The sequence below is a fragment of the Heterocephalus glaber genome, unplaced genomic scaffold, assembly GCF_053883595.1.
Source record: "Heterocephalus glaber isolate CG9 unplaced genomic scaffold, H.glaber_assembly_v1.0 deba00001481, whole genome shotgun sequence".
In the NCBI taxonomy this organism is placed as follows: Eukaryota; Metazoa; Chordata; class Mammalia; order Rodentia; family Bathyergidae; genus Heterocephalus; species Heterocephalus glaber.
In genome coordinates this window covers 60,652,768-60,680,330 of record NW_028258317.1, presented here as the reverse complement: position 1 = coordinate 60,680,330, position 27,563 = coordinate 60,652,768, and the positions used below count along the sequence as shown (strand labels likewise).

The 27,563-nt window shown below is 40.7% G+C and overlaps 1 protein-coding gene and 1 non-coding gene across 5 annotated transcripts in view; one reads left to right on the top strand and one right to left on the bottom strand.

Moving 5' to 3' along the window:
* The window catches only part of Gna14 (G protein subunit alpha 14), a 199,796-nt gene that overhangs the window by 106,793 nt on the left and 65,440 nt on the right, over positions 1 to 27,563 (top strand). For 2 of the 4 annotated variants that reach the window (XM_004862534.4, XM_087183518.1), the window contains exon 2: positions 6,357 to 6,541. In XM_004862534.4, the coding sequence (XP_004862591.1) occupies positions 6,357 to 6,541 (185 nt within the window). Of the gene's footprint in view, positions 1 to 2,789; positions 3,263 to 6,356; positions 6,542 to 27,563 lie in introns of those variants that run through there. The other 2 variants (XM_087183517.1, XM_087183516.1) reach the window with 2 other exon arrangements.
* On the bottom strand, positions 25,889 to 26,179 carry LOC147825980 (signal recognition particle RNA). Its single transcript, XR_015440163.1, has one exon.

Genomic DNA, 27,563 nt, shown 5'->3' with positions numbered 1-27,563 from the left:
AGCTGGATGGTAGCACACACGGCTGCAGAAACTCTTTTTGAGTGGGTAGCTGCCACCCAGTCACCCAAGGTTAGTAGCTACTGTTAAGGTCAGCCTGAGTTGGAGGGGGTCAAGCAGAAAAAGTCACCACACTGTTCTGTGGGCAGGCCTCTTTGCAGCTGAGAACTGCTCTTGCTTAAAGATTACAAGAGGAATTTTCTGAATTCATCTATCCCCACTTCAAGAAAGCCCTGAGCCTCTGCAGTTACTAGCAGGAGTCTTGGGTGTCTTCATCAGAAAGGCCCAACAGGTTTGTGGGCAAAGTGGGCTTTGTATGTTCAGCAGTTCCTTGTGTTCTGCCCAGACAAACCCACTTCCTTATTGGTTTCATGAATATTTATTACTCCTGTAGTGTGTGGTGTTTTAGGATCCAAAGCTACAGGGAATAAGAAAAATAAGGTCCCTGTCTGTACTCCGTATCCTACCCCCTCCCCTGCTACCTCTTGGTCACATGATTTAGACCACATCACCAGCATCCAGGATTGTGTCCTCATTTTTGTTTCATTTCCTTCTGTTCACATTGTCTCCTGTAACAGTGAGTTAAAGACTGGCTCCTCACTGTGGTTTCAGGAAACATCGCAGGCAGTGATCTCTGCCCAGCTCAGAAGCCTTATCAGCTCCTTCCTTTAGCTTTTGGGCAGGCTGTCCTTCTGAGTTTTAGGGAAACTCTAGAACAATTGGCTTTTGCTCTGATGTCCTTGGGCTATCACTTGGAGAAGATTTATTTTGCTGAGGTCTGTTTCTTCCTGGCTCCTAAAAGCAACTTTTTGGTTCTTCTGTGATCCTTTCTGTGTACTTACAATGAAGTTGAAACTGTAACCTCTTATTGCTTTCTCAAATACCAGAAGATTTAGTGTTTTAGCATGAAGACATTTTGTTGGTTCTTTTCCAGTTATAAGAGTTTCAACTGTCAGTTATTTTGTATCTGGATTGAGATTCATGGGTAGAATTTCAGAAGCCTCTGGAGAGAAGCTGGGAGGGTGGAGAGAATCTACTTTCAGGATAAAAAGGAACATAAAGAGAACAGTTACATGTGCTTGTTTTCTGAAATGTGGTACCCAGATAACTGGAGATTGGTAAGATTTTTAATTGGAATATTGGAGTTTTAGTTACTATACTTCATTTGATTAATCATAAAAGCATTGCTGCTTTTTCACTTATGAGAGTCATGTTTCCTTTCATAGCAAACTTGTTTAAATAAAGTACAAAGCTAAATAATAAAAACTCGTCTAAATAAAAGATAAAGCTAAATATTAAATCATACATGTGCACAGAGATGACAAAAATCACAGTGTCGGCACATACATGATCAGTGTTTGAGAAACATAATTGAAGTGGAAAGCCCAGAGCAAGTGTCTTGTAGGAAAGCTCCCAGCTGGACAAGGTCAGAGGCACTCACTCCACCCACGGTATGCCGGAAGCTGGGGGAGGTGAGCTTTCATTTAAAATAGAACACAAAATTTCTATGCCAGACATGGCAGAGTAGCAAGCTTTGTGTGTTCTGTGTAAATAGTAATTGAGTGTCTACCATTCAAAAGAAATAAGTCATATTTGGGGGGACTCAGACTCCGGAGGCAAAAGATCCAGGGCAACTCTTTCCAGCAAGAAGCTCAGGAGAATGTGGGAGGCTTGGATGGAAGAAGTTTCATCCCCTGCTGAGAGGTCAGAGAGCAGAAAGGCAGAGAAAAGAACAGGAGGTACTCTAGTGAATGTATTACTAGCCTCATTCCTTGCCCAAAAGTCATCCATGGATTTTATTACACAAGACAGCTACAATGGGAGGATGATAAGCAAACAGCAGACTCTGAATGATAAGAATTTAGAAGCACAGCCATTCATCACTTAATGACAGACATATGTTCTGAGAAATGCGTTGTTAGGCAGTTTTGTGGTTCTGCAAGCCTCATAGAGAGCACAACTCAGAGGTCAGAGCCTGCTGCATACCTCGGCTGTGAGGTACAGCCTACTCCTCAGCCGCAAATCAGGCAGCTAGTTACTATGCTGAAATGAACAGAGCTAAGCAGGAAACATAGAGTAAAAATTCCAGGTGGGCAGAATTTTTCAGCTCCATTTACAATCTTATGAGACCACCACTATATATATGTTCTTCATTGACTAAAATGTCATTGTTCAGCATACGGTCCTTAGGGACAGTCACCTTTGGATTTTATTTTCAAAGATGAAAACAGTGACACAAAATGGAAATGGAAATGAGCCATACCCCTTATTCATATTCAGGACAGAATCTAGAAAGATAATTGTAACTTTATTCCTTCCCTACCCCTCCGTTTTCCATGTTGGACCAGGATGGAATGCCTTTCTGCATTGTGCCCCCACCCTAACCCGTCACATGTACATTGGATCCCTAGGTAACCTGACACCAAAATTCACCTTCCAGTTGAAGCTGAAATGCTTCCCCCTCCCTGGGAACCAAAAAGCTGCTCAGGGCTGAAGTTTCCTTCTCTTTGGTATTTATAGTTGTTGAGCCGTTAGCGCCCCCTCAATACCACCAGGTTTATTGGGGGAACAGCTGTGAGAAAGTCCTGACAAACAGACAAGAAGCAAAGTACTGTGGGCCCAGCAGGTGGCAAACCTGTGGTACGTGTGCCGCTGCAGGCACGCAGAACCCTCTCTGCTGCACACAGGCCAAGTCACCCGAGGACCCGAGTGCTGCGTGTGCTGTTCTCTAACGAAGTATAAGAGCCCAGATCTGGCAAGTTACCAGCATGCATACAGCAGCAAAGATCACCTTAATCATACAAAAGCACAAATACAAACTTTTTCCTATCAATAAAAAGCTGTTTGCATCATGGAAAGCTCTGTTATCGTGATTTTCTCTTAAAGCAAAAGATGTTAATCTCTGAGAGACCTGTCTGCACCCAGTGCCTAGGCGGTGCACTGCCAGCCCTGCTCACTATCCAGAGCACTGTGAGACTCTGGGGGAGGCGGCACGCCTACCCTGGAGGGGTGCAGAGGAAGCAAATTCTCTGCAGGCTGTGTGGCCCTGGTGGCAGCCTTGAAAGCCGAGGCCTCAGTGGCCTGGCTTCTCGCCCCAGCCTTGGGCACGTGTCTGGCCTGGGGCTTCTCGGACTCCGGGCCAGTGTTCTCATCTCGGAGCCAGGAAGACAGTACCGCCTCTCGTCTCTAGAGGTTGAAGTGAAGCCACAGCGAGCCTGTCGGAGAGATTGTCTGTCATGTCCCAGCAGTGTGTGCCTGCAAGATGGTGAGCAGCCCTAGTTTAGTATTCAGTGTGTGGCTGTGAACTTTGGATTTGCCCCTATTAGACCAATGCAGAAAGATCCTTTCAGGTCCTTACAGGGACTTTCTTCTCTGACAATAGAGCCTGTTGTCAGAGCTTAATGGAGTAAATCGCAAGTCTTTCCCTTGCTGCCTGTGTGAATTTGCAGAGATTATACAACCAAACTGAATTCCAAGCTTCTCATCTGTGAAATGAGAATAATAGTACAGACTTCATCAGGTGGTTCTGAGGCTTAAAGGAGATAGTTTGTCCTGAATAAGCCAGTGCATGTTGGAAACCCTAGTGACTTGGGAGACTGAGCGAGGCAGAAGGATCGCAGGTTCAAGCCAGCCTAGGCAATTTGTCATGACCCTGTGTCACAATAAAAACTAAATAATAAATTTAAAGGAAAGGTTGAGGATATAGCTCAGGGTAGAATGGTCCTGGGCTCAAAACCGAGAGAGAGAGAGAGAGAGGAGAATGAACATGAATGAATGAATCTGGAATGAATGCCTGGTGCACACACAGTGGCTACTTTATTATTTGGCACTATTGGGACCAGGCTAATAGCCCTGAAGAATTCAGAGAATCAGTACAAGGCTCTTCCTAGGCCATTTTTTGTGGCTGTTTATAATGTAGTTAAGTCACTTTGACTCACATTGAGCATAAGATGGTTGGAAGAGGACTGGTCTATCCTACTTTTCCATGTGGTGGACAGTACAGAAGATTGGAACTGAAGGAATTCTTTATTACTGTCTTGTCTTTTAAGATACTGACATATTATTTAGGCTCACCAAGGAAGGGATTTCTGACATACTGTACCATGGACGAAACTTGAGGATGTTTTGTTAAATGAAATAAGCCAAACACAAAAGGGCAAATACTGCATGATTCCACTTATCTGAAGTATCAAAAGTAGTCGGATTTATAGAAACAGAAAGTAGAACAGTGGTTGCCAGGGGTGGGGACGGAAGAAGAACGAGGAGTTGTACAGTGGTACGGCGTTTCAGTTTTCCAAGATGAAAGGAATTCTGAAGATTAGTTGTACAGTGTCAGTGTACTTAACCCAACTGAATTGTACATTTAAAAACTGTTAAGATGGTATATAGCAGTTGTGTGTATTTTATCATAATTTTAAAAATACTTATTGAGCATGTACCAAGGGTCAGGTAACATACCACGTGCAAAGATAGTCAATGTGTGTGAAATAAACCTAACTCTGGTCTCCCCAGTGCAATTCAGGGCCAAGAGAGGAGGCACACGTTAAACAGGTAGTCATAGTGAGGGCAGCGGGCAGCTGACACAAGGCTCCCACAGAGACGCTCATGGCATTCTGAGTACAAGGACTGACCCAGCGAGGCATGCCAGGCCAGGCCAAGAGCCACGCTGAGCAGGGGAAGAGGCAGCCACTCTAGGAAGGGCCCAGCATGTGCGGAGTGCAACTCGGAGAGGCCAGTGTGGCCAGGGCATAGAGGAGGCAGAAAGGGTACTGTGAGAAAGCTTGGTAAAGACGGCAAGGCCTGGGCTTCAGGCCTTCTTGTTTTCACAGATTAGTTTTTGTCTATCTTCCTGAGCAGAGGGCAAATCCATATGGGTTCTGAGCTGAAGGTAGGGACACGGAAGAGCAGGTTCTTGCTTTGAAAAAAATCAATCTGAGGGAGTATTTGTTCTTACAAGGAAGAATCTTATCAAATACTAAGTTTTATTTCAATCGGTCCTGCCCAGATATTTGCTGGGCCCTAGCAAGAGTACATATGGATGCCCACATTCCATAAGTTTAAATAGTTACAGGTCACAATCAGGCTACCAACCCACTATCATCATGTTCCATCCTCCTACCTTGAAAACATCTCTGCAAGTAAAATGTCAAAGAAAGATGCATGTGCAACTGTAGTTTTCATATCACTAAGAGTCAACAAAGAATTGAAGAGGATTCAATGTGACTCTAATAGTACAGTCTTAGTGTTCTGTTGGTTCAAGAAGTGGATGAGTAAAACATTCTTATGGTTAATCATTTCCTGTAACATTTTTTGCCTTTATTGTAGCAAAATCACTGATTATGTTGTTCTAGTTAAATTTTTCACATAATTTGTGTTCTTTTGACAGAAATATTGAGTTGGACAACTTTTTGTAACAGTTTATTGGAATATGAGTCACCTACTATAAAGTGTATCTGTTTAAAATGTACAGCTTGAGTCATTCTGGTTCTGAAATGGTTTCCTCTTCATTTCACTTGAAGGAACTCGCCCTGTTGATGCCATATCAACTTGAACTCTTAATAAAGTCTTAAAGCAAGACTTAGACTTGGAAATGAATCATTAGTAGAACCCATGCTCAAGCTATGTAATGAGACCTCATGATTAATTACATTTATCAAAGAAAATATTAGAAAATAGTTCAATTGGGTTATATAAATTTCTCTACTTACAGTATATTGGAACTTCTGTGATCTTCTCAAGCAATCACTCAATCTGATATAAATGTGGAGTCTTGGTAGCATGTTTTTTACATACTGTATTATGTCTGGAGCTCTATGCACATTTAGGAGCAATGGGAATGATTTAATACTGTATCCTGTGCTTTGGCTGCCATGGGCAGGGTTGTGAGTGTTGAGGTGCTCCTGATCTACAAATTGGAACACGAAGAGAAGCGAGCGTATACACACTCAGCACAACAGGGCAACGGTGGTTCACTGTGCAGGGGTCAGCTGTATCCTCGCATCTGAAAGGCATGAGCTGACAAGATGATTGGCCTCTTCTCTTCGGCAAGTGTTTCTGCCGCTCACATCCTCCCTGTACGCTAAAGCAGCCACGGCCCTACCCCTGTCAGTATTAGCAGTAGCAAAGCCCTCAACAGTTCACGGCATTCAGACAGAGCTGTCTGTTGTTTCAAGGACTTGTGGCAAGGAACACGGGAAGGCATTTCCCTCTGCTTCAACCGCACGCTCCTGGAGCATTTGGCAGGCCCCTGCCGCTTCCGTCCCATCACCTCATTCATTGTGGTATAGACTAATACTGCCAGGAGTCCTGGCTTTCTAACGTGTGTTTGAAGTCTGCTGACAGGGTTTTTTGTTTTATAGGAACTGGCGAAAGTGGCAAGAGCACGTTCATCAAGCAAATGAGGATCATCCACGGGTCTGGGTACAACGACGAAGACAGAAGGGGCTTCACGAAGCTGGTCTACCAAAACATATTCACTGCCGTGCAAGCCATGATCAGAGCGATGGACACCCTGAGGATCCAGTATGCGTGCGAGCGGAATGAGGTAAAGTGTGTGGGGTATGGGCTCCATCCGGGAAGGCACGCCTTCGTAGTCTAGCTAGTGAATGTCTCGGAACAAAAAGATGTAGAGTGCTTTTGGTCAGATGCTAGAGTAGGCGCTTCAGCTGCAGCTCTGGACAGCAGATCCTTGAGAGGAGTAGGATGGGTTTAGTTAGCCCCGTGATTGTGTTTCTGCAGAAAACGGGGTTGTAGTGTGCTACCGCACTACCAGGGTGTGGTGGTGTGCAGGGACTGAAGTTTAGGGACTTACTGAGGTTGCTTGTTTCAGGCAATGGAAAAAGGAAGCCGTACACATTTTTCTCTTTCAGCCTAGAGACACAGTTTATTTCTTCAGTGGAGCAATGTAGATGTTGGGCTTATAATGGCCAGGTTTTCAAGAATTCCCATTCTTAAGAAATATTTTCACTAATGTCTTCAGACTGCTTGGAGAAGTCAGTAAGGTTTGTTTGTTTGTGTTGGGAGCTGGCCCTTCCTGGGAACTAAGCAATAGTTTATGGGAGCAGTGCTGCAATTCCAGCTAGCAAAGTGCTCTCCTGAAGTGATGGTGTCAAGCTGGCATTTGCTTTCCTGTTGCCACTGGTTATTAAAAATACAAACCTATTTAAGGCCAGAGGAAAATAATGAAAGGGGAGAGTGGGAGGAGAAGGCAAATAAAATTTCACATGGTTATATTGGAATGCAAATCCCCAGGAAATTAATATTGCATCTCAGTGCATCAAGCATCTAAATTAGAACTATGAGTTTATTTAAAATAATTGACACCAAGTTATGCTATGATGTGATGATAAGGAGGAAAAGTTTGTGTCTCTCATGGGCATATTTAAAAAATTTAGCTGCTAAATGCCAGTGTTGCGTAGGTTTTAATATGGACAACTTTATCCTAAATTTGTAGCCCCTATACTCATGTGTATTTAGACAAAGGGTTTCAAAGCAATCAAATGTTTAATTTTTTTTAATTCCTTGGTGATGGGCTTATTGGAAAAACAATGTGTGAAATATTTTAGACATATTTTTACATTCTTTTCAACTTCTTATCTTTACCATCATTTCCTTACAGTCTCAAGGTCATGTACAGGAATGCATCTTGCCTATAGTTTTAACCTTCAGCAGAGTAAGAGCTCAGAGGATGAATTAGAATATAGTATATCTGGTCCCAGGTAATGTGAAGGGTGCATACTGAACCATTGGGAGATTCTAAAAGTAACTGTGATGACTTCTTTATCCATTGCTCTTGAGTACAGGCATTATCTTTTTAAAAGCATACAATTACTTACCCTGTGTGACAGATTCCACGAGTTAAGCTTTCTGTGTGTATTTAAGATTATTTCAGAAAAGGAGCATGGCAGGAACATCTTTCTTGTGCTTTCAGTTCTGTTTGCCCCTGTTGTTAGATGTATTTTGTTTACAGTCACAGTGAGGTGACTGAGTGAAGCCAGAGCTGCATTTGGAACCAGAACTATAGGGAGGGAAAAGCTGTAGTGGAAGCCATTTCTGCTCACCCTGAAATTTGTGTTTGTAAAACCTAGTAAGGTTTATAAAAAACCCACATCTTCTTTATCCAGTTTCCAGTTGATGGGCACTTGGGCTGTTTCCAAGTTTTAGCTATTACAAACTGTGCTGCTATAAACATGGGTGCACATATATCGCTGTGGTATGATTCTTTTAATTCTTTGGGGAAGATACCCAGTAGGGGAATAGCTGGGTCAAATGGGACCTCCAGCCTATAAGGATTAAAAGGATTAATAACTAACAATTGATACTTTGAAATAGGAAAAGGCCCAAAGGGGTAGGGGTGGTGGGAGGAGATGGGGAAAGGGAAGAATGGAAAGGAAAAATTATGAGAGGAGAAAACAACAACAACAACAACAACAAAAAAGTCTATGTAAATAGGGAAGGGAGCACAGGGAATGGGGAAAAAATAAGAACCAAGATACATCATGTACAGGTACAGGCACCCAATGATAAATGTAAACGTATTGTATACCTAAAGTGTGCCAATAAAAGAATTTAAGCAAAAAAAAACACCCCAAAACCAAAAACAAAAAACCTAATCAGGTTTAGTAATCAAGGCCTCTGGGTTTCTGTTTTTGTTTTGTTTTTCTTCACAGCCTTCTAGAAGTGCTCTGAGTTTATATTTTAGACAAAAATATGTGTGGTTTGACATTCCACCACTTTCTCTTTTTCTTGTGGTCCTAATTCTTTTATATGAGCCATCTCCAGTTGTCCACAAATCTGCATTAGATTCCTAGGATGACTATTACAAAGTACCTCAGACTTGATGGCTTAAAACACAAACTTATTTCCATACCAGGCTAGTTGCCAACACTCAAAAATCAAGATTGATTGGTTCCAGCCAAAGGCTCTGAGAGAGAATCTGTTCCCCACTTCTCTCTTAGATTCTGGGGCTTGGTAGAAATTTTGCTGGCTTGTAGACTTGCCTTCCCAGTCTCTGCTCCTGTCTTCACATAGCATTTTCCTGTGTGTGTGTCTGTGTTTACACGGTGTTGTCCTCTCTGTGTCTTTATTCAAATTTCCTTCTTCAGTAGGGACACCAGTCATTAGACTGGCGTCCACATTCATCCAGGATGACATTATCTTAACTTGATTACACGTACAAAAACCCTGTTTCCAAATAAGATTACTGTCCGAAGTTCCAGGTAGGTTTGAATTTTGGGGACAACACTGTTTAACCCAGTATGTCTGCCCTCTGGCTCCCTGAGATTCATACTCAAATACATCCACTCCATCTCAACATCCCTGAAAGCCTGAGCCCATTCCAGCACCAACTCTAAGTCCCAAATCTAATTTAAATATCAACTCAAAAAGTCTCAAATCCAGTTGTCTAAGTCAGGTATGGCTATGATCCATTCCGGGCAGGATTCTTCTCCGTCCACAACCTGTGAAAGTAGGCAACAAGTCAACTGTTGCTTCCGTGTGTTCTCCATCTGCCGCATCTGGCTCAGTCTCAGTACCTTCTTCCCTTTCACTTTAGGTATTTAGATTCCTGCTCCATAAACTTTCTCTCGTCCTTCAAACATATGCCTGGGGTGAACTAAATACTGGAATGGCTTATGGAGAAGCAGACAACTGAGGGAAAAAAAGTACTGGATTTGCTTTCAAAAATCTGCTCATAGCTCCCCAAAGGCGCCAACCCAATTTCTTATAAAGGGCCAGAGATTAAATGTTTTTCGCTTTATGGGCTATTTGGTCTGTGTCTCAACTAGTCAGCTCTGCTTTTGTAGCATAGAAAGCAACATAGGTTACACATATGAACATAGCTCACCTATAAACTCCATTTAAAACGTACAAGAAAGACTTCTAGCTCATGGGCCACATAAAATCTACTCAGGGGGCCGAGGATTTAGCTCAGTGGTTCCGCCACCTGCCTCACGAGTGCAAGGTCCCGAGTTTGATTCCCAACACCCCCCCAAAAGAAAAAATTCTACTCAGGCCATAAGTGGATTTGGTCTATGGGCTGTAGACTGCCAACCCTGGTCCTAGGGGAAGCTATTTTTCCCTTTCCTCATCTGTTAAACATAGCTACCACATGCCCTGAGTCCTTCATAAGTCAACATGAGCAAAAGGAATTGCTTTACATACTAGATGGCACCTAAGAAATATTAAGTTATTATTGGGCAAGTTCAAAAACCAAAAGTGAACTCAGTGTTTCTTCTGTTTAGGTCATTTACATCTGTTTCTTCTCTATTGTTTCTTAGAGTTTCTTATTAATTTAAGGATTACCTCTATAAGGTCATCCTGATTCCAAATATGAAACTTCAACAAAGTACTGTGCTTAGGTTATAAAATAATAAAATTATTAATGTTCCAATATATTAAGTCATTAGTTTAAACAGGCTATATGTTAGCTTCTTTACAAAGTACCATATAATTTGAACAATTAATTAAGATGGGGATGAACAAAAAACCTTAATCAATTTATATTTCACAGTAGTGAAATCCTCTCACTTATTGCTGAGAATTTATTTTTATTATCTGTTTTCTGATGGATATATTTTTTTCGTAACTAGGAACACTTTCTTAAAAGTACATAGAAGAGGGCCGGGGATTTAGCTCAGTGGCACCGCACCTGCCTTGCAGGCGCAAGGTCCTGAGTTCAATCCCTGGTACCAAAAAAAAAAGTATATAGAAGAGAAGAGACTTCAAAGTTATTTTAGAGGGTTTTATTTTAAAATGTTAATTAGACCATTGTTCAGCTATGTAGTTGAAATCTTTGTCTATTACTTGAGAGATTGCTTATTAAAGAATATTTATTGGGAATTTCAGTATTTGGCTTTTAACCAACATATTTTTTCAACTGAGATATAGTGTTGCTTATTTTCTTTCACTTTGCCTACTTTTTTTTTTTTATAAAGAAATGATTCACCTACGTTTGCTCACTCTGTTGAGAGGCCTTAATTTTTATAAATGTCTCTCAAGAGTGTTTTATGATCACATACTGGAATTTATGACTTCTTGAAAAAATATTACAGAGGCATTTGTTCAGCAGCAGAACTCAAGTTTGAGTTCACTAATGATTCATGTTTACTTGTAGTTTCTCTGATGCCAGAAGAGCCTCTTGTTTTGTGCTGCTGTGGCATCTTAGACTCGAAACATCCTCTTAAGAGGCTGTCCTGCACTAAGGCAATACTGTGGTCCCCTTCCAGGTCCTGCAGAATCAGCTTGAATGATTTAGATACATAGTCTTAGCCCTACCTGCCTTCTCAAAACTCTTTCAGTTCGTATAAAATGATTGCTAGAACAAAAAAGCCCTACTGGGCTTTCTGGAAGCCAATCTTAGCATTTCGGAGCTCGTTACTATGCTATGTTGCCAGATTCGCGTGTAATTTACATAAATTTAATTACAAGAGCTTATTAAAATGAAATAAAAACAAAAATATTTAAAAAGAATTAATAATCCAGGAATCAGAGGGTTATTTTGCCTGTCATCCCATTCGAGGTACACAATTCCGAACACAATGTGGGTCTGGATTTCCCTTCTGAAAGCACTGTACTCTTCATTGGAAGCTTTTGCTGAATTCAGAGTCCAAGTTGAGAGTGGGGGCTTGGGCCAGCCAGCCCTCTTGAGCGGCTGCATTTTTTAAGTTGAATTGACCTGCAAGACCTCTGCTAGTTCTCTTTGAAGTTTTACACATTTGATATATGGGTAAATAGGTGCTTTGTTATTCACTTTCTTAGATTTCCTCCTCTACTGATCGCTGGGACTAGGTCTCCCAATACACTGGTGTGCCATCGTGGAGGCATCTTGGACCCACAGGTGGGGCTTTTAGGTTGGTGCCCAGGGAGCCAACCCCTCGCTAAGAGATTGGGAGTTTTGGAGTCAGTGCTCTGGAATGCAACCTGAGTGTTTGGATTGGTTTTTACAAGCTTCAGGTGATTCTGATTAGGCAGCCACAGTTGAGGGCATGGATATATCTGTACTAACATCATGTGGAAGGGTTCAGAGTCTGCTTTCCTATCCACCATTCCAAAGAGGGTTGAAGGCTTCTGGTCATCTTTTCCACGGTGTGACTTAATTAGTCTTTGCCCAGTGGTTGTTGAATGAGCAGCACTGAGGGAGTTTGTTCTCCTTCGCTAGGCTGGTTAGGTTAGGTGACAGTAGCCTTGTTAGCATCTTAGGTGACACCTTTCAGCTAGGGAGAACTGTGTGTTTCCTTGGAGTCTCCAGGGACGTGATTCCAACACAGCACAGTGCTGAGAGCCCTCCGGCAAAGGGGTGACATCGGGGAGCAGAGGAAGGAGCCACGCCTGGCTCTCGGCAGGCGCCATTACTGGTGCCCTTCCCTCTCCTGTCCCTGCAGTTGTTATGTGGAAACTATTTCTTTTAGAGCAGTGAAAGAATCCAAGATGAAGGTTATGTTGACAATAGGTCTTGAATGTTTTATTTATGATAAAATGTCATGTCATTTTCTTTTATGAACAAACAGAGGTACCACATTAGGAAATTAAGCAGTTAGGTGTTCTTGCTTGCCATCAATAGGTATTTTTATTTATCAAGATAGTCATTCATCCACTACGAAACATAAGCATCAAACATCTGACTTCACATTTGAGCAATATAGGCTGGTATTTATAGGACAAGATCACAGGACAGTATATTTTTAAAGGCAAAAACCCTTTGCTTGTGTCTCCTGTCCATGCATGTGTAATTCTTCCAGCTTCATTTCTCAGGCTCAGACAGCAGGAGGCTGAATTACCTGGGGAGACTGTTGAAGGCTCACGTGAGGAAATCAGCCTCAGCTAAGTGAAAATGGTCAATTTATGTCACTTTTTTTTTTTTTTTAACAGAAGAATTTCTCAGGGCTTGGAGTATTTTAAGACTCGCTTATTTTCTAATTTTTAAAACAGCTGTTTAAATATGTTTTTCTATCCCACTTCCTCATCCAATCTGAAAAGTCAGATTCTACACGAGCCTTTGGGCATAGTGAGCCCAGTGTTCTGACTTTGGTTGTAGACCCGGGCTGCTGATTCTCTGGCAGATATTAAACTCAGTACCCTGCTTCCTGTGTCCTATTGGATATTAAAAATCACATCATGCATTTTTCTCCTCGCTGAGAACTTGGAGTTCTACCTGGTGTCACATCAAGAACAACAGCAAATTCTCCACTAAAATCCTAGGCCCGAAGATTTCTATTTATTCCAATAGTTCTCTGATTAATCAATGGTTATTTTAGTGTGAAATTGGTATAACCAGAGCTTCAATTGTATGAGTTTGGAAACCCAGAAGGAATAGGATGATAAAGAATTATTTTTTTTTTCTTTCCTTCATTGCTGTCACAACTAAGTCTTGACTGCCCACTACTACCCTTTAAGCCTGAATTGGAAAATGGAAGTTGGAGGGTTGTGAGTAACAAGATGGATTTGACCACTGAGATATTAATTTCTTCTCCCAACTCAAAACTGGAAATGAATGTACCAAATCCGAAGAAATGGTTTTAAAACTTGATGAAAAAGGGAAATGCCACTAGATTACAAACAACCCAGAAGCTGGTATGACCAACAGTATATGTGGATATCTGTCCCCTCAGCCCACATGGGTGAAGGGTTTGTCTTGGGTCTTTTCCATACCATTCAACTTTGTTGTTATCCTAAAATATAAAGGGGACTATGTGAAACACCTGCACAATTTTTGAAAGGCATTGGTTCCATCCTTGTTCTATCCAGAATCCTTTACAGTTGCTTCTCTAGGTGACAGACCTGCCCCCAGTCCCCTGCTGGTGAAGGTAGCAGGCGTGTTACTGCTGTTCTTGCTCAGCTACTTCCTGTGCATCCCCAGGGGCCCTGCCTATGAGTGAAAGCCACCAGCATTCACCAAGAGGTAATGTCCCCTTGAGGTTGCTTTGGAGCCCTGCCAAGGGATTTAGGTGTTCACCTGGCATTATTGAATTAAGACATGGACTTTTTATTAACTGGTTAATAAGCTTTCCTACATCACCTCAGGCAAAATACTCTAGAAAGCATCCTCTCTATATTAAAATCTTTTTTAAGGTAGTGGTGTGGGGAAGGGGGTGTTTCAAATAGTAAACGGTGACTACATCCAACAGAGACAAATTGTTAAAAGGTTTTTATTAAAACCAGGAAACCTACCTTTAGGGGAAACAAAGCATATTCATAGAAGCCCAGACCACGGTACTTTTTCCACAACGTGCATTCACATTGTACCCAGCTGTATTGTTATCCCAAAATATAAAGGAGAACGTGTGAAATACCATCGTGATTCAAGACTCTTTGAACTCGCTGAAGCCCAGAATACTTTGTTTTTTTCACTGACATTTCTTTTTGGGATTTTGGATGCCAAAATATTTTCCAGGAGCTCTGTGATGCTGTATCTCCTTGCACTTTATTTTGCTTTCTGACACCTAAACCGTGTCAGGTTTAAGAACAGTCTGAACTAATGTCAAATAGCTTTCACTTTTAACAATTGCTCATTATTTTCCCCAAATCAAGTTTAAAAATATTTTGGCACTGTCTCTAATTAGAAGTAAAGATGTAGAAGCATTTGTTTAGCTTGGCCATTTATAATATATGGATAGGAAGTTATTTGCAAGTGTGTGTGTGTGTGTGTGTGTGTGTGTGTGTGCGCGTGCGCAATTTATTAAGGATAGGAAATTGAATCGTTTTTCTAATTTTGTTTTTAAAAAAAACCTTTAGCTTTCTAAGCATTAAACAGTTAAGATGGATCTAATTGTCAAAAGCTTGAGGACTGAAAAAAATCAGACCCCCCAAATTCAAAGACCTAATTCAAAAATGGGCATCTGAAATGAACAGACATTTCTCAGACAAAGAAGTAAAAGCGGCAAAGAAATACATGAAAAAATGTTGAACATCACTGGTCATTCGAGAGATGCAAATGAAAACAACACTGAGATTCCACCTCACCCCACAAAGAATGGCTGCTATCAAGAAATCAACAAATAACAAATGCTGGCGGGGGTGTGGAGAGAAAGGAACCCTTCTCCATTGTTGGTGGGAGTGTAGACTGGTGCAACCACTGTGGAAATCAGTATGGAGATACCTCAAAGAACTAGGACTAGAGGTCCCATTTGACCCAGCTATTCCCCTGCTGGGTATCTTCCCAAAAGAATTAAAAGAATCATACCACAGCGATATATGTGCACCCATGTTTATAGCGGCACAGTTTGTAATAGCGAAAGCTTGGAAACAGTCCAAGTGCCCATCGACTGGAAACTGGACAAAGAAGATGTGCTTTTTTAAATATATAAAATGGAGTACTACTCAGCCATAAAAAATGAGAAACTAGAAACATTTATAGCTAAATGGATGCATATTGAGGCCATCCTCTTAAGTGAAATAAATAGGGCACACGTGTAAATACCGAATAGTTTCTCTAGTGTGAGAAACTGAAAGTGTAAATAAGGATACACACGGATGAAATGGTCTAATAACATATTTCTTGGATTGTGTTTCCATCGTGTGTCATATGACTCTATTGAAATTTAAATTAGGAAGAAGTTTGGCTTATGTGGAGTCTGCTAACAAACTGGAGTTTTTTCCAGACCACTATTTGTTCATTGTTGGTTTTGGGGATCTTTCTGAAACAAATCACATCCTCTGGTGTCTTGTTGGTGCTTGAGATGTTTTTTAAGGTATATGGAAAAATGTTTAAGTGCTTTTCAGTTTTGTTTTGGTTGAGTTCTACTGTATTTGAATATGATTGTAGTTTTTTTCCCCTTGCATTATTCTTCTTTGAATGGTTTTCATTTTTTGTATGTGTGTGTGTTTGATAATAGTTATTTAAAATGAATGAAAAGCTTGAGGATGACAGAAATAAGGCTGCTTCTATTTTTGTTGCTTAGTTAACTCCCTTCTTTTGGTAGTGAGGACAGTAAATGTAATTGACGGCATGCACGGGAGACCATCACAGTTAACCAGTAGCCACCAACTGTCCCCCTGGCCCTGACCTCTGCACCCCTCTTTGAGTCTCAGCTTTGCACTGATGTCTTCTCTGGTGAGCCATGTGGAGGATTCCTTTCACTTTGGTGTTCTGTCATCACCATCCTCATCCTCATCATCATGATCTAGTTTAGCTCGTGTGTAGAGCCCTCCACAATGTTGGTACTTACCCCTAAACAAGAAAGTCTTGCTTTCTTTTTTTAAAAAATATTATTTTATTGGTACATTTTAGGTATACAATATAATGACATTCATCATTGGAAATCTGCACCTTTACATAATCGCTCTTGGTTCTTATTTTTCCCCCTTCCCTGTGCTCCTTGCAACCCCTCCATTCCTCCCTATTTGCAAAGACTTTGTTTTCATTTTTTCATTTTCTCATATCAATTTCATTCCCTTCTTTCCTTTCCCCTACCCCTCCCACTTCCCCTTCCAAGAAAGTCTTTCTTTCAAGGTCACGTTACTTCTTGGTGTAGTAGAATGGGACAGTGGTTGGCATAAAATTGAATTCCTGCCCTGTCACTTACATCCCTAGCCATCTTGGGCAGATCAGCAAAGTTTTCAGTGTTTTTATTCTCTTCCTTCATTGAGGGTTAGGTTGAATCTTGGTGAAATTGCAAAATTTAAACATATGGGTAACCTACCTTCCAAAACAAAAACTCATATTCTTTCATGTCCTGAACAGGTACCCACCCCCTCCATTTTAAACCAAAGTTTCTGGTTAACAAAAGCACTGTGTCAAGTACAATGTTTTATATAAAATATTGGGATCGGCTGTTTTTCCTCACATAATCTCGGTGGATTTTTTTCAGATACATTAAAGGTATTAAGATAATCAGAAAAATACATCCACAAGACTTGTCCAACAATATGCATGGATAGTGGAGGTGTCCTTGCCCCTTTCTCAAGGATAATATATTTTTATGTTCTTAATGCCTATTTTTGAATGAATGAAAGAATGGCCCCTTCCTGTGGCCTCATTCTCATCTCCTGCTGCCCTTACACGTCATCAGGCACAGGGATAAGCATCAGTGGTCAGGATGTTCCTCATGGAGCTTGGGTCCGAATGTCAGGAAGATGAGGTAGAATTCATGTGATGTCTTTAGGTTGCTTGATTCGTTTTTGATTAAAGGGCTGGAGACTGTAACCAAGGATGCTATGTCTGTGATCACTCTCTCCCTCTAAGAGAAAGGCACAGGTTGCACCAGACACTTGCCTGGCTCTCTTTATCTGTTTGAGTCTACTCAGACTACTGTCTGAATTAAGGAGAATCAAGAACTTGTTCTTTTGAATTCTCCTCATGTTCCCACCTACAAGTCTCCAGTTAGCATACCTCTCACTTAGTGGTTTGTTTTTATATTTGGCAGAGATGACCCTTGTCAGCAAAGGTATGACTTGACGTCCTCTCTCCTCCCATGCAAGTTCAAGGCCTGCCTTAATTTATGAATACTCAATTGTGACAGTTTTACTTCTTTGCCTCCAGATGGGTGGTACTTCTGCCACTCCATGTTGAAGTGAGCAGAAAATATCAAATAGTCATTTCCATCTAGGAAGCTTAGAGATGAAGACCCAACCCATAGTAATAATAGTCACTTGAGAAATACTTGTTTTATGAGTTAAATGAATGATGCAACCTTTCTAAAAGTTAAATGTAAAGGAGATAAAATGGGCATTTAGTCTCCTACAGTATCAAGGGTTTCATGGAGGCTCAGTTTACCTTGAAGGAAGGGCCCTTAAGTAAAGATGTCTTTTGTGGCCCCTGAGTCCTTTGATTCTCTCTGCAATATTTTTGAGTCACAGGCTATATGCCACCCTTAGTGCTCATCAGCCCTGCAGTGTGAAATGCTTCAAGAGCAATGTTGTATTCACTCTGCTTCCTCCATCTCTCAGACAAAGGCGATACATAAATACAAACATGTACATATATGCTACTTTAACAGTTCTGGATGTATAACATCAGAAATCTCAAGTTATTGCACCATAGTTTTGGCATTTTTTAAAATGTTAAGATTTTAAAAATTTTAATCAAAACAATTGAATAAATTTGTGGTATATAAAGAGATTTTTAATACATGTATAAATTACACTTAAGAGAAAGAGTAAGTTCTATTGCACAGTAGGATGACTATACTTAACAATAATGTTGTATTTCAAAACAGATAGAAGAGAGGATTTTGAATGTTTCACCACAAAGAAATGATAAATGTCTGAGGTGATGGATATGCCAATGACCTTGAGTTTCGGCATTTAAAGGGGAAAAAACCCACCCAGTAACACAGACCAACAGGTTCTCAGTGTTGGCAAGCATCATGGCCCTTGGCAGCAGCATTTCCCATTGTTGCTCCTTGGACTTCAACCATTTGATCTCCTTTGGCCTCACTCTTAACAGTGCTCCCAAGACGCATACAATTCTCTTCTCTCTGCCTCCCTTCTCTCTTTGCCTGGCCAAACTGTTCTCATCCTCCTTAGAAATGAAAGATCCGGGAAGGCAGAGGACCATCTGTTTTCCCCTGCCTTTGCAGCTCCAGCCCCTGGCACGGACCCAGGCCAGTTGGCCAGAAGCCTGTCTACTGAGACCAATTTCTGAGCCAAAGGAAACTGATTTTTTTGTGAGTTCGTGCAGGCGATCTCAGGGCCACTTGGCGGCCTTTCTTGAACTTATCTCTGACAAACTCTTCGGCCTTGTCTTCTCTCCCTGTTGGATTTTGGTTTCCTGCTTATCCCAGGCCTCCTTGTTGCCTTGAGTTCTCCATCTGTTGGAACACCCTGAAACCTACTGAAACCTATCCCCTTTGTACTCATCAATGACAAACTTTCTTTATTCATCTTAAATGAGGCATTCGATACCATAGAATACTTTCTTTGACCCTCCATCCTTCTTTGGGTTAGGTACCCTGTCCCATGTACCTGTGATACTTAACATGGACCGTATTACATAATTCTTTATCTATCCCTCTTTCCCAGTTCACACTAAGAGTTCTTTGAGATAGTCATGTCTTGTTCTCCTCAGTGTCTGTCTCTTCGAGGGTCATAAATGTCTGTGAAGTGAGGGACATTAAAACCCAATATGAAGATAATATCTTAAACCCTGGAGAGAAAAAAAAAAATGTCAGAGCAGTGAGTGCCAGCAATGCAGCTTCTCCAGGACAGAGTGACTAGAGTCTAGGAAACAGTAGTGTAGAGAGTTTTCAAATTGAGAGGAAGTTACTCAGAACCAGGAGAGAACTGAAAAAAAGAGGGAAAAAGGGTGAATTGATAGGGAAGAAATAAAGGAGAGAGAGGATGCCTTGCATACTCCACTGCCAGAGTCTGCCTAGCCACCAGCAGGGAGCCAAAGTGAAATTACAAATTTTCACTAATGGAACTGTACAACCACATCAGGATTGAGAGATTCAGTAGCAGTTGGAACTGGCCAGAAAAACATAAAATACTGCTTCTAGAGTGGCTTCCCCAGTAAACAGTGGGTGAGTGACCCTGGGATGGGGAAGAGCTGGCGGGGATGTCACTGCAGGGAAAACTCAGTGCTGGAACCTGGGTCCCAGGCGGCCCATTGGCTCCAAGCTATGCTCTGTGCTGCCAAGTTCCTGGAGTGGGTGGGTGAAGGACAGCCAGGGAGAGAGCTGGCAGCTGGAAAGCCAGGGAGTGCCACTGAGGTACTGGGACTGGTGAGCATGGACCCAGCTCCTGTGGTTGGGCCAGGTTCAGCCTGAGTCACACGGGTCCGGAAGCTCACTTTGGCACCTGGGTTCAGCGGGCGCGGAAGCAGGTGCCCAGCACCATTCTGGGGTGGACTGCTACCTTAGACTTCCAGCGTGAGGAGAGAGGGAGGCTTGGGCTCTGCTCCTTAATCCGAGGCAGGCAAAAAGAGCCAGGCATCCAAAACAATAGAAAACTTGCTTTTATTATTTTTTATTGTATTGTTTTATTTATAATTTTTTTCTTCTTTCACTGTTTTCCTCCTCCTGCTCATTTTCCCCAAAATTTTCTTGCATTGTTTTCCCCTTTTGTTTTTAATGAGTGTGTGTGTTTGTGTGTGTGTGTGCGTGTGTGTGTGCACGCTTCTCTTCCTCTTACCTTTTTTTTCAATATAGTTTATAGAGGGTAAGGGAATTCTGGGTCCCTTTATAACCCTCCTATTTTTATCCATATCTTTTCACCTAACTTCTTCCTCCGGTTTTTTATTCTTTCTCAAATTTATTTTCTTTCTTCTCACCCTTTTGTTTTCCGTTAACCTTTTCTCTAATCTTTTTATCAATCATAGAGTCTTTTTCCATCCCCATTTCTCACTACCGATTCTGTACCCAGTTTCCTCTGTTATCCTCATCTTGATAGAGAACATATCTTTGCCATCATAAGGATCCTTTGCCCCCCTCCTTGTTCCTCCTTCCCATACCGCATAACAGAGGACTTTAAAAATTTCTTTCGGTCTTCCCCACCCGCCTCAGGCATTACTCCATCCCCAATGCCCTGGACTGTAAATAAATGACTCCACAAAATCTCTGCTGCATGCTGCTGTTCACCATCAGAGGAGACATAGCTATTGCATTGAGTGCATCAATTGGTGTTAATACTTGAGCCGTTACGATGCTTTCACTGTAACTGTGGATTTCTTTTCCAGGCTAAAGGGAGGCCCAAAACATGGTCTCATGGTATGCTATTTTTCAGCTTGCCCTGATAGATACCACTGTCATGGATGAGCTGGTTACAGCTGTAGCTGATCTGATTGCACAGGAATAATCTTGATTCAATTTCATGCTAGTGAATCTGTCTGCCAAATCCACCATCCTTAGTGTCTGACCCTCCTAATCCAACCACCTCCCATTTTCCTCATCCCACCTCACCTCATTCCAGAACAACTACAAATAATAAACTGTCACAGTGTGGATGGAGGATAGACCAAGGGCGGGGGATGTATCCGCAAGGTCTGTAGTACAGAAGTGCTGTAAGATTGAATCTGTGGATGCCATTATAACTAGAAGTAATTCTTTCAGCAAAACATAGGGACAGAGTCTAAATTATTTGCAGTAAATAACAGAAGGAGTATGTAAAGGACACACCAAGCTGGGGAGGCAGTATTCTGCTACAAATATCCATGTAAGCCACAAAATCAACTCACTTCTCTAGTTTTCAACCTGCAGTAACCCCCAAAATGATCTATATCGATATCTATATCTGTCCATCCAGATACACATAAGAGCATGGAGAAGCAAGGAAACAGAAGGGCCCCGAATTCTCGTAACTCTCCCAAGGCAGAGTAAGGGGTCACAAAGGGAGAAGAAAACAAACACCAGGTAACAGAAATCTATGAAAAGTTCATGGAGGGGATGAAGAAAATAGATGAATTCAAAGAAGAAATGAACCAAAAGTTCACAGAAATTTCACTCAGTATGTCCATGGTAAATTTTGGGAAAATAGCTAAAAAAACTTGATGAGCAACTAAAACAATTTAAATTTGAATGACAAATTCAACAAAGATATGGAATTATTGAAAAGATGTCAGACACAAATACCTGAAGTAATAAACCATATAGAATTCATAAATTGCAGAAATGACTACTAAGAAGACAGAATGTCTGATATTGAGGACAAAATAGTGAATTATGATAAGAGCTCAAAGAATACAAAAAGAAAATAGAACAAGACAAGATTATGCTGCAACTACTAGATGACAATAAAAAGACTAAGGCTGATTGGAGTCAGAGAAATACTAGAAGATAGCACAGATGGATTTACTAACATGTTTATAGAAATCTTACAAGAAAATTTCCCAAATATAAGAAAAAGTTTAAAATGCAAGTAAGCAATGCTTATAGAACACCAGACAATTATGACGGAGAAAGAAGCTCTCAAAGGCATATCCTTATTAAATTACCAGATATCCAGCAAAAAAAACAAACCCCAGAATTTTAAAAGCATCCAGAGAAAAACAAAAAATAACCTATAAAAGGAAACTAATTAGAATCATACCAGACTTCTCAACACAAAAGTATTGCAAGCCCTAAGAGCAAATAACTTCCAACCCAGATTAACTTATCCAGCAAAGCTATCCTTCAAAATAAATGGATAAATAAGACATGTCCATGAAAAATACCAGCTCAAAAGATATATGAGTACTAAATCAGCTCTTGAAAAAATACTTAAGAATAATCTTGACAAAAATAACAAAATGGACACAGCCAAACACACAGAGGAAACTAGTGAGGTCAATGGATAAACAGCAACACAAAGTGTCAGGAAAAAAAGAAAAAAGAATTCACCAACAGATTAAGAAGACAATGACAGTAAATAACCAAAACATCTCAGTAAGATTGCTTAAATTTTATGGCCTCAAGTCTCCAATTAAAAGACACAGTTTGGCAAACATAAAAAAACCAGAATCCAACATTTTGTTGCATTCAAGAAACTCATCTAATCACAAAAGATATTCATGGGTTAAAAATTAAAGGATGGAAAACAACATTTCATGCTCCAGGACCCTGAAAACAAACAGGGGTAGCAACTGTAATATCAAACATGGTAAACTTCAAGCTAAAACTTATTAGAAGAGACAAAGAAAGTCACTAGGAATTAACCTAATAAATGCAGTGAAAACTACAAAGAAGACTACAGTACTGAGAAGGAGATTGAAGAGGACATCAGAAAATGGGAAGATGTCCCTTGCTCCTGGATAAGCAGAACCAGTATTGTCAAAATGGCCATATTTCCAGAACTGTTATACAGATTCAATGCAGTCTAAATCAAATTACCAACAACGTACTTTACAGATATAGAGAAAACAATCCTAAAATTCATATGGAGCCAGAAGAGACCCAAAATAGCAAAAGCAATTTTGGGCAACAGGAGCAAAGCAGAGGGAATAGCAATACCTGACTTCAACCTATACTACAAAGTAATAGTGATAAAAATGGCATGGTACTGGAACAAAAACAGATATGTGGATCAATGGAACAGAATTGAGAATACAGAAACTGCCCCAGACACATTCAATTACAGTATTTGATCTCTGACAAAGGGGCCAGCAACATATGTTAGAGGAAAGATAGCCTATTCAACAAGTGGTGCTGGGAAAACTGACTATCTGCAGAAGATTTAAACTGGACCCAGGGACGGGGATTTAGCTCAGTGGTTCTGCCACCTGCCTCACAAGCACAAGGACATGAGTTCGATCCCTGGTACCAAAAATAAATAAATAAAAAATAAACTGGACCTTATCACCACATACTAAATTAAAATCAAAAGGGTTCAAAGATCTAAACATTAAAACAGAAACATTGAACCTACTAGAAGATAAAAATAGATAAAACACTTGAAGACATAGGTGTAGGAAAGGATTTTCTAAACAGAATCTCAGTTCCACACAAAAAAAAGAAGCAAGAATCAATAAATAGGATTATAGCAGACTAAAAAGCTTCTATGAAGAAAAACAATCAGAGTGAAAGACAACCTACATAATGGGAAAAAAATTTTTCCAGCTACTTCTCAACAGAAGACTAATATCTAGAATATACAAAGAACTCAAAAAATTAAACCACCTAAAATTAAAGACCTAGCCAAGAAATGGGCAAGAGGAATGAACAGATACTTCACAGAGGAAGAAATACAAATGATTGACAAATATACGAAAAAATGTTCAACACCACTGGCCATTAGAGAAATACAAATTACAGTGATACATGCACAACAGTGTTTATAAGTCATATTCAATTTCCTCTTAAAAATATGAATCTAGTGTAACTCTGCGGAATGTTATTTTAGTTTACTCCTTTTAAGAACTCTTACTAAAAGATTAAACCTAAGTACTACCTTTCAACTTTAAAATAACTATTATCACTTTTTAAAATAATAAAAATGAGGGGCTGGAGATTTAGCTCAGTGATTCCACCACCTGCCTCGCAAACACAAGGTCCTGAGTTCGATCTCCGGTACAAACAAAAAAATTGTCTGGGATTCTACAGTCATAGTATTGCAGAGCTTGAGGGATGCAAGCATCCTCTAGCTCAACCCAGATCTTTTCATGGTTCAGATAGCTGAGGTCTGCAGAACACAGGGATGTTTGGCCCAGGCAGCTTAGGAGGAAAGTTCTGTTTCACATCTACAGGAGTCTCAAAGTGAGGATCCGAAATTTTCACAGAAGTATGTCAGAAGTGGGGATCATATTAGAGGAACCCAGGAGGATTTGAAAAGTGCTTTTTCTGTGTTTTTAAATTTATCTTTTTGTAAAATAGGGACTTTCTTTCCTTCAAATAACATCCCCCCCTCAATTCTTTTAAAGAAAGATGTCAACACTAGAAAAAAAATGAAAGAATAATACAATGAACACTCATGTACTCCTGGCCAATTGTTAATATTTTATGATACACATACACACACCAACACAGACACACACACACACTTTCTCTTTACCTAAAGTCGGCTGTGGAAATCATGATATCTTGCTAAGTGTTTTACCTCCTCAGAACCAGAGTATTCTCCTACATCTCCATAACCCCATATCACTCCTAACAAAGTTTACTTTATTGCTGTGACATTATTCAATATAGCATGTATATTCAAATGTCTTTGTGTGTCTCCAGGATGGCCTTTCTGGTTTCTCTTTTTAATCCAGGGATAAATTAAGCATCCTGCATGGCATTTGTTTATTATTTCTCTTTATTCGTCTTTAAATTATAACACTCCCAGTATCTTTTATTTTTGTCTCTGACACTGACATTTTTTAAGTGTCCAAGCTAGTTATCTTGTAGAATGTCCTACAGTTTGGATTTGTGTTCTAGATATGTCATAATTAGATTTGGACGTTTTGGCAGGAAAACTACTTCACTGAAACCTCATACACTGCTGGTGGTGTGATGGTGCCTCTCATGTGTCACCCTGACTGAGCTAAGGGATGCCCAGATGGCTGGGGAGACAGGACTTGTGGGTATGTCTGTGAGGGTGTTTCTTGGGGAGACTAACATTTAAATTGGCAGAGTGGGTAAAACAAAGATTGCTTTCATTAGCTTGAGTGGGAATCTTCCAGCGTACTGAGGGCCTGAAGGTAACAGAAAGATGGAAGAGGGTGAATGTGCTTTGAGCTGGGACGTTCCTCTTCTCTTGCTCTCAAACACGGGTGCTCTTTGTTGTTGAGCTTTCAGCCTCAGAACAGGATTTACACCATCAACTCCTTAATTCTCAGATCTCTGGACTCAAGTTATACTGATTGCTTTGCTGGACTGTAGTTTTCAGGCAGCAGATTGTGAGACTTCTTGACCTTCATACCCATGTGGGCCAGTCCCTGTAACAAGTCTATCTGTCTGCCCACCTTTCTCTCTCTCTCTCTCCTTCCTTCCTTCCTTCCTTCCTTCTTTCCTTATTGGTTCTGCTGCTTTGGAGTACCCTGAAAAATATCGGTAGGAATATAAAATGGTACAGTGAGGTTGAAATCCAGTCTGGTAGTTACTCACAGAGTCCCATGAGTCCCAGCAATTCCTCTCCTAGGTATATATGCCTAAGAGAACTGAAGACATGTTCATGCTAAAGTAAATAAATGTTTGCAGCAACATTATTCATAATAATACAAAAAGAAGAAACAGCCTAAATATCCATCAACTGATGAATGGATATAGAAAGTGCAGTATGGGCCAGGGATTTAGCTCAGTGGTTCCCCCGCCTGCCTGGCAAGTGTAAGGACCCGAGTTCGATCCCTGGTACCAAAAAAAAAAAAAAGAAAGAAAGAAAAGAAAAAAATGGAAGTGCAATATGCCCATATACTAGAACATTATGTGATAATAAACATGCTGATACCTGCTACAACATGCAGAGACTTCAAAACTATGTTAAATGACAGAAACTAGTCCCCAAAACACTAATATTGCATAGTTTAATTTATATGATATTGCCACAGTAAGTAAATGCAGAGAAACAGAAATGAGATGCATGTTTGTCCAGATGGGAGTTGGGGGAAGAGGGAGGTAACTGTCAGTGGGAATATGGTTTCTTGACTTGCTCTGTTTCCAACCTGGGCCAGTTCACCCCTTCTTAGGCAACCTGGTGGCCCCCCCTACTCCTGGGAGGTCACCATATTGATGCTGAACTTAGTGCGGACACCTGATTGGCATAGCGCACTGCAGCCCAGAACTCCTGGTTTCAAGCGATCCTCCCACCTCAGCCTCCCGAGTATCTGGGACTACAGGTGTGTGCCACCACGCCTGGCGGGAATATGGTTTCTTATGGGGAAGATGAAAATGTTTTTAAAATTATTGTAATGGTTGCATAGCTCTTTGAGTATATAAACATCAGTGAATCACACTATAAAAATTGTAAGAGGTATACATTTGCAAGTAAATCACATCTCAGTAAACTGTTGTTAGATAATAAATACCACTACATAGTACTGTGTCCTTCCCACTGGGTGCTTTAAGAAGCACTTAGTGCCAGTTTGTCTCTCCATTGTTTATGCAAAGCTTTGATCACTTGAGAAAGGTGATTTCCACCAGATCTTGCTGTTGTAAAATTACCTGTGCTTTGTGACTAATAAGTAATATGTAGGGTAGTGTTTCCCATGGTGTGGATATCCTATTCCCCACTCATTAGCATCCATTGATTATCTTTGCCAAATTGCATAGATGGGTGAAAAATGGTAATTTTTTAAATAGGCAGATTTTGTATATTCAGCAGATGGCAATTTTCTCTAAGGTATATATGCCTTCTCTCCTTTTTGAAAAATTCAAAAGGCCTGGAAAAATTAAACATAGAATATGTTTGGATGTACACCCAAAAGAGTTTGGAAGCAAAGACTCAAACAGATATTTGTGACATTCATATGTATAGCAGCATTATTCACAGCAGCCAAATGGTGGGAACAATTCACATGTCCATTGGCAGATGGATAAACAAAATGTAGTGTATCCCTATAATGGAATTTATTCCACCTTAAGAAGAAATAAAAACCTAACACATGCTACAGCAAGAATGAATCTTGAAAATATTATGCCAACTGAAATAAGCCAGACACCAAAAGGATAAATACTGTTCTATGATTCCCCTTATATAAAGTACCTAGAGGAGTTAAATTCACAGAGAGAGAAGGGAGAACAGTGACTGTCCGTGAGTAGGGATGGAGGATGGGTAGCTGTCATTCATGAAAGGGTACAGAGTTTCAGTTTGCATGATGAAAAGTTCTGGACATGGGTGATGGCCATAGCTGTCCAACAGTGTGAATGGATTTAACATTGCTACACTTTAAACTAGAAATACCTAAAGTGGTGAATATCGTGCTAGGTATTCTTATGGCAAGGAAATCTCACCAGGTTCTTATTTATTCCTTCTTATTTCAGTACATCATCATACTTCCTCTTTTTGATTGTGGAGATGGGCCAGGGGGTGTCTGTGTCCCTTATTATTCTTCAGTTCTTGCTGTCTTGCCCATGCCGTTGCAGGCTGACTTGGATTCCCCCTCCCCAGTCTTGCGCGTGGCCGTTTTTCCTTGGAGGCCGGCTTCCTTCCGAGCGGAGGTCGGCACCCTCGACAGGGATGCTGAGTGAGCCCATTGCGACTTGGCTGTCCTGTGTTTCATGCCCTGCCTATGGATGGAGCTA